The sequence below is a fragment of the Aptenodytes forsteri genome, unplaced genomic scaffold (genome assembly GCF_000699145.1).
Source record: "Aptenodytes forsteri isolate BGI_AS27 unplaced genomic scaffold, ASM69914v1 Scaffold483, whole genome shotgun sequence".
Lineage (NCBI taxonomy): Eukaryota > Metazoa > Chordata > Aves > Sphenisciformes > Spheniscidae > Aptenodytes > Aptenodytes forsteri.
The window spans coordinates 531,689-540,810 of record NW_008795316.1 but is presented as its reverse complement, the minus strand read 5'-3'; the positions used below and the strand labels follow the sequence as shown (position 1 = coordinate 540,810).

At 67.1% G+C, this 9,122-nt stretch overlaps 1 protein-coding gene across 1 annotated transcript in view; it reads left to right on the top strand.

Annotated features, from left to right (window-relative positions):
* LOC103899138 (balbiani ring protein 3) overlaps positions 1–2,044 on the top strand; it is a 9,700-nt gene extending 7,656 nt beyond the window's left edge. Inside the window, exons 11-12 of the mRNA XM_019472141.1 lie at positions 601–735; positions 1,926–2,044. Coding sequence (XP_019327686.1) covers positions 601–735; positions 1,926–2,044 — 254 coding nt within the window. The remainder of the gene's footprint in view (positions 1–600; positions 736–1,925) is intronic.
* The last annotated feature ends 7,078 nt before the right edge of the window (positions 2,045–9,122 follow it).

The following is a 9,122-nucleotide window of genomic DNA, read 5'->3' as shown; positions in this document are numbered from 1 at the left end:
CCCGCAGCAGCTGTGGCCGCGTCTGCATGGACATCCCCGGAGGTGAGATGCAGCTCAGCCAGACAGGACCCAGGCATTGCCCCAGGAGCCATGGGGTGCCCCCCAGCCGGGTGCCCCATGGTGGGGTGCTCTGCCTTGCAGGCAGAGAGGGAGCGTGCCCCGTCCCCAGGGGCCGTGGGACGTGCCTGGACCTGTGCAGCCTCGACGAGGAGTGTCCCTGGGGCCACAAGTGCTGCAGCAACGGCTGCGGCCACGTCTGCATGCCAGCCTCTCTGCAAGGTCAGCCACTTGCACCAGGGCATGGGTCCCCCCACCCAGCTCAGCCCAGCAGGGATGGAGCCTGGGGTCTCCCCGGCACCGTCCTCGCAGGGGCATCCTGGCCCTCCCTCCCCAGTGAGGACTCCGCACTGTCACCACGCTGGAGCCCTGTACCGGGGGCTGCCGAGGTGGCTGTGCCCACAGGATCCCGCACCCTCCCTGCTCCAGGGACACGATCTGCCCCCGTCCTTCTTTCCATGCCTCCCCCTCTTTCCGTGCAAGTGATGAGCACACATGGCCTCAGCTCAGAGCCGCCACGTGACTGTCCTCTCCTGCCCGCAGAGCGTGATGCTGCGGTCGTGCCACAGCACAGAGCCAAGCAGTGCACGGAGGAGTGCGAGGCTGACTCACAGTGTCCCTGGGGACAGAGGTGCACCCGCAGCAGCTGTGGCCGCGTCTGCATGGACATCCCCGGAGGTGAGATGCAGCTCAGCCAGACAGGACCCAGGCATTGCCCCAGGAGCCATGGGGTGCCCCCCAGCCGGGTGCCCCATGGTGGGGTGCTCTGCCTTGCAGGCAGAGAGGGAGCGTGCCCCGTCCCCAGGGGCCGTGGGACGTGCCTGGACCTGTGCAGCCTTGACGAGGAGTGTCCCTGGGGCCACAAGTGCTGCAGCAATGGCTGCGGCCACGTCTGCACACGGGTGCCTGGTGGTAAGGGGGCTCAGGGCTGCCAAGCTGGGGCTGGCACCAGGGCTGGCACCGGGGCATGCGGGGTGCCAGCCAGACCTGCGTGAAGGGCACAGCCCTCAGCATGCTCCCGGCTCGGCATCACCGCAGGGACGGCTCCTGCTGCTGCGCCATTGCTTTGCTCCCAGCAGAGACGCGCCTTCGGGGCACGGGGACCCGAAGGGACGCAGAGTGGGAGGAAGCTCTCACCAGAGCCGGCTGTGCTCAGCTGCAACCATGGCTGCCAGTCCCTCTCCCCCGCAACCTCGGGGCTCCCTAAAAGCACATCCTCCTTTTCAGACACTGCATGACAGGAGAGCAGCAGCTCCATGGCAGGAAGACACCTTCATTAGGGGACACGGGGCAGTCATGGGCCCCAGCTGGCCTGTCCCCTCCCACCACCTCCAGCAATAAAGTGCATGCGTGGCCACCTTCATCTGCCCCCAAGTCTCAGCAGCACTGGGCTGGCCCCACCAGGCCCTGGGACGGCCCCTTGTGCTCCCAGAGCAGCCCCAGCATCGCCAGGGCCTCGCAGGGGAAGGGATGGTCCCACCGGGCTGGGGCCAGGGGGCTCAGCCCACGCCAGAGTCAGCACCATGGGGCCAGCGATGCAGTGCAGGCACAGCCTTGGGTCTGGGGCAGGCTGCAGGATGGGCACCGCCCCGGGCATCCATTGAGGCAGGGGCCATGTCTCCTCCATTGGGTCGCTTTAGCTCCCAGCCAGGTCACGTCAGCAGCTTGAGAGCAGAGCCGGGGCTGGGAGCCCATCCAGTGGCCAGGGTGAGCTCTGGGGCCGCCATGTAGTGCTCTGAAGGCACCCACTGCCTGGTCCCAGCAAGGGGGGGCGGCCCAGAGGGATGGGCACTGCCTGCTCCTGCCCGCACAGGCAGGAAGGACAAGACCCAGACGTGCTCATCCAAGGACCTGTCCTTGTATTGAAGTGTCACAGCCCCAGGGGAGGGCCGGGCTCCTGCGGTCGGGCACCACGACACAGGAGGGGGCAGCCGTGCTGCTGTGGGTGCACAACCCTGCCCTCGGGCTGGTGAGCATCCCCGGGTGAGCCACAGCCCCCAGCATGGCCGCCCCGGGAAGCAGCACCGGTCACCGCCAGCCCTGCGGGGAACGGCTCCCTGCAGGGACGTGGCCGGGGACGTGGCCACTGGCAGCAGCTTCCCCCGGGCAGGGGCCGTGCAGAGGCCACCGTGCTCCCCGGGCCGGCGCTATCAGGCACCTGGAACTGAGAGACTGGGGGTCAGGAGTGGGGCTGGGCTGGGCATCGCCAGGGGCAGGAGCAGCTGCTGGCCACAGCACACGGCACGCGGCACACGGCACACAGCTAGTTACCGATATGGGAGCAGGCCTGGAAGCACTCGCCCTCCGTCTCGAAGTTGTTCCTGTTGCCACCGCAGCCGCCGTAGATGAACTCCTCACACTGCTGGCTGGAGGCGTTGAAGAAGAAGCGGCGGAAGAGTGCCTTGCAGCTCCCGCAGACGGAGGGCAGGTAGCAGAAATCTGGCAGTCCAAGGGGAATGGGCTGAGCCGGCAATGGGATGGGGACACCGTGGGGCTTGGTGCTCCCGGGGCCCTCAGAGAAGTCTGCACAGCTCTGGTCCCCTCTCGCTGCCGAACCCTTCCCGCTGGCAGCCAGCTCTGCGCCCGCCTGCCCCACGCGCCAGCAGCCCAGGTGCTCCCCCACTGCACAGCGTGGTGCCCCCCCTGGGTCTGCAGGACAGGCAAGAGCTCGGGGTCACCCCAGAGAACCCCCTTCCCGGTTGCCTTGGCTCACCCCTCCTGTTGCCCTCCCCTGCGCTCACCACACTGCCGTTCCAGAGCCCCACCGCCACAGCACCGAGCCCTCACCCAGCACCGGCTCCTGGCACGTGTAGCCACACTTGCTGGGGCAGCACTTGGTGGCACCGGGACAGCTGGCGTCGCTGGTGCAGCGGGAGCATGAGACGTCCCTGCGGCAGGTGCCGCAGTCCTCGTCCAGCAGGTCCTCCACCTCTGGGATGTGGTAGCAGTACCCAGCCTTTGCTGTGGGACACAGCGGCCGGGACGCTGGGGAGAGCCGCAGAGCTGGGGGCTGAGCAGCCCCCCAGTGCCCCAGGGCCAGACCCCGATCGCCCACAGCCCTGTGCCCCCGCAGACACCCAGCATCACGCAGAGCAGTGGGGAGCACCAGGCAGCAGCAGCACCCAAAGCATCCCTGTCCTCGGGACGTGCCCCAGGCACACTCACCCGTCCCTGGCTCCTCTCTTCCAGCTGTGTGCAGGGCCGGGCCAGACAGTGCGGCGAGGGGGAGCAGGACTGCAAGGAGGAGGAGGAGGCAGCTGGGCGGCAGCTCCATGGTGCCCTGGGCAGCCGGGTCTGGGCCCCGGGTGCGGCGGGCTGGGATTTAAGGTGTGCTGGTGGGGCGGAGGGAGCGGAGCTGGCGCCCGAGCCCGGCTAATTCCTGCCATGCGGGTAACGAGCCGCACCCAGGCAGGGCCCGGCCTCCCCGGCAGCATCCCGGCCACAGCCCTCGAGCTGGGGGGACCGGTAGGACAGGACGGCTGCTCTGGTGCAGCCCATGGGGAGTCCAGCTGGGCGGCAGCGGTGTGCCCAGTCTGGGCTGGGGGCACTGCCGGCACCTGCCCACAGCCCCCTGGGGACGAGCCAGTGATGGGGATGGGCAGGGGGAGGTCGGTGCTGGCCTCTCTGCTACCAGTGAGTGTGGTGGGGGCGGGCCCGTTTTGCCAGGGCACGGAAAACCGCCAGCTCTGGCACAGCCATCAGCCAGGGAAGGGTCTGGGGCATCGCACACCATGGTGCTGCGCTCCCTGCTCTCCCTGCGATGCAGGTCCTCAGGGAAAGGCTGCGCATGGGGAGGGACGTGCCCCTTCTCCCCTTCTCATCCCCGGTTTGACAGAGGGCATCCCGGGCAGGACAGTCACACACACAGGGCTGAGCCCGTGGGTACCACCTCGGCTCGCAGCCTGCCCCGCTCCTGGCCGGTGGTTGGACCCACGGCAGCACAGGGCTCCTGGCGCTGGGCCGGGCAGCAGGTGGGTCCCCGGCATCCCGCCGGCACCCGTGGGCGGGCGTGGGGTGAAACCTGCCAAAAGGAGGGAGAAACAGATTAAGCTGTTCTCATTCAGCAGGAATAATTGTCTTTCTAATTACTGCTGTAATTACTGTCCCAACGGGAAGCGGAGGGCGAGGAGAGCTCTGTGGGGAGAGGCCAGGAAAGTCGGAGTGGGGTGGGGTTTGGAGGGCGGCACCGCAACCTGCCCGCACCCCACTGCAGCTTTTCCCTGCCTCTCTTCTGAAGCCCCAGGACGGAGACCCCGGCAGTGTCCCTGGTGTGGGACACGGCAACGTGGCAAAGCCCGAGCGGGGCGGGAGCAAAGCCGGAGGGCCATGCCGGTGGCAGTCGGGGGGGGCAGGGTCAGGGCGGGCGGTGGGAAGGAGATCCCTGCACGGGACTGCGGTGGTCCCAGACCCACAGCTTGGCAGCCGCCCTTGGCATGTCTCCCACAACCTTGAGCTGTTCAGGACATTCCTGGTGGCACCGAAACTCCCAACCCCACACCCCGCAGGGGGGCAGGGCCATGACACCAAAATCCACTGGGGCTACATTTTTCCCCACTATCTCTCCACGGTATCTCAGCCATCCAGGTGATCACTGTAACGACTGACATCGTCTTCCAGAGCAGCCCCTGCTGTCCCTGCACCAGCGGTAATGCCGTGGCCAAGCCAGGGGGATGCCACGGTGGACACAGGAGCTTGCCCCGCGGGTGCTGGGGTTGGGGGTTTTTGCTTCTTCCAGGCAGATGTTGGGGTTGCACGCAACAGAAAACCATGCCCCACGGGGGACCCATGTCGGTGACCCCTGGCCTGCCTTGCCACCGTATCCAGCTCACGCGGCAGGGGACATGCAGCGTGGGTAATGGGCGCAGCCGTGCAGGGCAGAGCTGCCAGCCAGACCTCCACCGTGGCGGAAATAGCGACCAGGGCAGCCTGGCCCAGGGAGCACCCAGGAATGTGGCACCTCCCAGGGCGGGCACCGAGCGGGGACAGGGATGGGGCTGTGCCACCAGGATGATGCTCCTGCCTAGCCCGGGTATGCAGCAGGAGAGGGGCTGGGGGAGCCAAGGGGCAGAGCGGGTCCCACTGGCTGTGGCACGTCCTGGCTGGCCCCACGCGGAGCCCGCTGGCCTGTCGGGACCGACGTTCCCCAGGGCTGACACAAGCCCACACAGGGACAAGGACAGGGACAGGGACAGACCCTGCAGGGAGCGGGGACACCGTGGCACAGTGGAGCCAGCGCTCCCCACTGCTCCTCTTCTCACAACTCCATGGGTTCCCGGGACAGGTCATCCCACCTGCAGGTCACCTCCATCCCGCACACAGGGACACACCAACAGGAGAGGGTCCCCCCCGTAGCTGGCTGCTGGCAAGTGCGTGGTGCCACCCAGCCAGCCTGGACTGTCGATGGGCACACACGGGCACACACGGTTTAGATGGCACATGCACACGGAGCGTGGACTGCACACGCATGCACATGCACGCACACGTGTCCACACCTGGCCGGCTTGCATTTCACATGCACGTGCACATGCACATGCACACGTGTGTGCAGGCAGCCTGCCTGGCCGAGCACGCCAGAGCCCTCCTGCCTCTCCCAGGGACAGGCACTCCCGGAAGGGAGCCGGCAGGGAAAGCCCCAGCGGCTCCGGTGCCTCCATCCTTGCGACACACCGCACCAGCAGACCCATCTGCAGCCCCACGCAGCGCTGGCACGGTGCAGCCCCAGGGACAGGCAGCAGCTCCCGGGACAGCCCCTGCTGCTGGTGCAGCCTGTGGCACGCTTGCAAATACCCCCACTCAGCATGGTGCTGGGGGTGGCTTCGGGCCCCCCCCGGGAGAGCCAGTGCCCAAGCGATTGCTGTGGGGCTCCAGGCACGCACAGAGCCGTGGGTGGGAAGCGCAGCCAGACCCTGGGAAGGGCTGTGTCCCTCGGAGCGATGATGCTGGTGCAGATCCATGCCCATGCCCGGAGCCCTGGCAGCGGGTGGCCACAGGGGCTGGGGTGGCCGGTCCCACCAGCCCCCTGGAAGGGTGCAGGAGGTGAGAGGCAGCTCCAGCACCACGTGATAGGGGCACGGGCACCCGCCGCAGTTCCAGCAAGGACATGGGACCCAGTGCTATGGCCCCGCAGTCCTGGCACCCGGGCAGAGCCCCCACGCAGCCTCTGGCTCCCTGCCCTCAGCACCGGGGCCCCGCATCCCCCCGGCCAGTCCTGGTCCCTGGCTGCCACCCCAAGGTGTGGGGCCGTCTGGGCACCTGCTTTAGGCTTGCCGGGGGGTGCGGGGCTGAGGGGCCTGTGGCAGTGCAGGACTGTGGACCGTGTCCAGTCACAGGACGTCCCTCAGGAGCCAGCGATTGTTCCCCAAGGCAGAACAATGCCCGGCGAGCTGCCAGGGCACCATGGGCCGCTCCACAGCACCCAGCTGGGGAGCCACCTCCACTGCCTCGGCAGAGCCAGCCCCATGCCGGGGTCCCCCAGCCCCTTGCTGCCACCTGGTCTGTACCTGTCACCCGCAGTGGGAAGCTGCACCAGCTGCTCTTATCTTGTGGCACAGCACGGCATGGCACAGCACAGCACAGCTCTCTCAGGGCTGCCCAGAGCCCAGCACCGAGCAGCAGCACCTTCATGCCTCTCCGCACGGCTCATCCAGCAGCAGCAGGCCATGGGAGGGAGGGGACGGGGGGGGGGGTCACGCTCGGACGGAGCGTGCCAGGTGCTGGGGCATGGACCGGGTCACTGGGACCAACCTCCAGCCCGGGGAGGATTTAAACCCCTGCCTGTGCCCGGACAGGCAGCCCCCACGCTGCCCGCCCTGCGCCATGCGGCTGCTGTCGCTGCTCCTGCTCCTGGGGCTCTGCTGCCTCTGCGCCCGGCTGGTGTCCGCAGGTGAGCGTGGGGTAGGTGCAGGGCGGGTGTGGGGAGCTGGCGGAATGGTGCTGCGCAAAGGTGCACAGCCACATGCACAGAGATGAGCACGGCCATGGCCAGGGTGCAGCGTCCCGCACAGCAGTGCCATCTCCCCACACATCCTCGCACACTGCAGAAGTGACCAGCAAACCCCCCGACAGCTCCCCTGGGAGGGGTGCACGGGGTCTTGGGAGCCCTCGCCCCAGGGCCCTGCTGTGGGGCCAACGGCTACGCCCTGGCGTGCTCCAAAGCGAGGGCTTGGGACATGGACACTCCCGTTTCTCCCCAGGATTCACCTAGCCCCCACCTGGACCCAGACCAAGGACCCAGAGCGTGCAGCCACCCCGTACCAGACAGCCGGACAGCTGGCCATGGAGGGATCCATCAACTGCTGGATAAGCACCCGTCCCCCCGATCCCACCTCCACCCCCTCGCGCTCAGCTCCATGCTGAGCACGGGGGGGTCTCCGTGCCCTCCCACCCCCCAGTAAACCCAGTCTGCAATGAACACTGGCTGGCTTCTGCTGTGTCAGACTCCTGGTGATCCCCCGCCAGCCTCCGTGGGACCTTCGGCTCCTGCAGGAGGGATGGGGTCCCGGGCAGGGGCTGTGCCACTGCAGCTGGCGTGTCCCCGGGGACCTGCACACAAGTCCTGCCCAAACTCCACAGGTCCATCCATCCCTGCCGGGACCAGGCTCGTTCTTATTCCCAGAGACCCTCCTGGGAGCAGGTGCCTCGCGGGACTCCATCGTGCCCCCACAGAGGACCCAGGCTTGCCCCAGGGCCACGGCGGCACAGCCAGCCCCAACCTCGCCTTAGTGCAGCTCCGCAGCAGGAGTGTGTCGGGGCTGCCCTGAGCCCTCGGGGGTCAGTTGGCAGTGCCCCTCACATCCTGCACAGGCAGCGGTCCCCCAGCTCCTGACCCCACTGCCAGCAAGGCACGACGCAGCACGGCGGGCACAGGCGAGGCTCCCAGCACCCCGGCATACCGCCTGTGCAAAACCACCAGATCTGGGACCTGTGGGTGTCCATGCTCACGTGGCTCCTGACCAAGCCCTGCCATGGCGGCTGCTTTTGGAGGATGCCGGGGGGCCTTGGCCACAGAGCAGCTCGCCCCAGGGAGCCCCAGGGAGCTGGGGGGGACAGACCCCACAGGGAGGTTTCTCCTGGCCCAGAGATACTCTGCTGGTCCTGGGCGGGCGCCTGGTTGGGACCATCCCTGTGGCTCTTCCACGGGGGACAGACTCACATCACCGTGCAAAGAGCCCCGCCGAGCCCATGCCGGGCAGGAGCGAGCGCAGGAGCTCCCTGTGCCCAGGGCAGGGCTGGGGCAGCCACGATGGCCTGGCCGTGCCAGGCACTGTCCAGGGACAGCTTGTCACACCAAGCCGGTGGCCCAATGTGGGGTTTATTAGGAAAGAGTAGGTCCTGCCCAAAATGCCATTGGTGCCTGGGACCAGCCCTGGCAGAGGGAGGCAGAGGAGGAAGCCAGGGGTGGCCGCCCCTGTGCCAACCCACCACGGGCTCTCATCGCCCCACACGCTCCTTGCACACCCTGCAGCATTGGTCACCAAGCTTCATCGCCGTCACCACCACCACCATCATCACTGTCGTCATCATCATCATCACCACCATCATCTCCGTCATCATCGTCGTCGTCGTCATCGTCGTCGTCATCGTCGTCGTAGTCGTCGTCATCATCGTCGTAGTCGTCATCGTAGTCGTCATCATCATCGTCGTAGTCGTCATCGTAATCACCGTCGTCATCGCCATACTCATTTTTATCATCATCATCATCGTCGTCGTCGTCGTCATCGTCGTCATCATCATCGTCATCGTCATCGTCATCATCACTGTCATCATCCTCCCCACTGTCACCCTGGTCAGACTCAGGCTTCTCTCCCGCCTCAGGCTTCCCCTCACTCTCTGGCTTCCCCCCCTCCATACTCATTTTTACCATCATCATCGTCGTCGTCGTCATCGTCGTCATCATCATCGTCATCGTCGTCATCATCATCATCGTCATCATCATCCCCACTGTCACCCTGGTCAGACTCAGGCTTCTCTCCCGCCTCAGGCTTCCCCTCACTCTCTGGCTTCCCCCCGGTCTCCGGCTTCTCCCCCAGCACAGGTTTCCCCCCAGCCTCCCGCTTCCCCCCCCC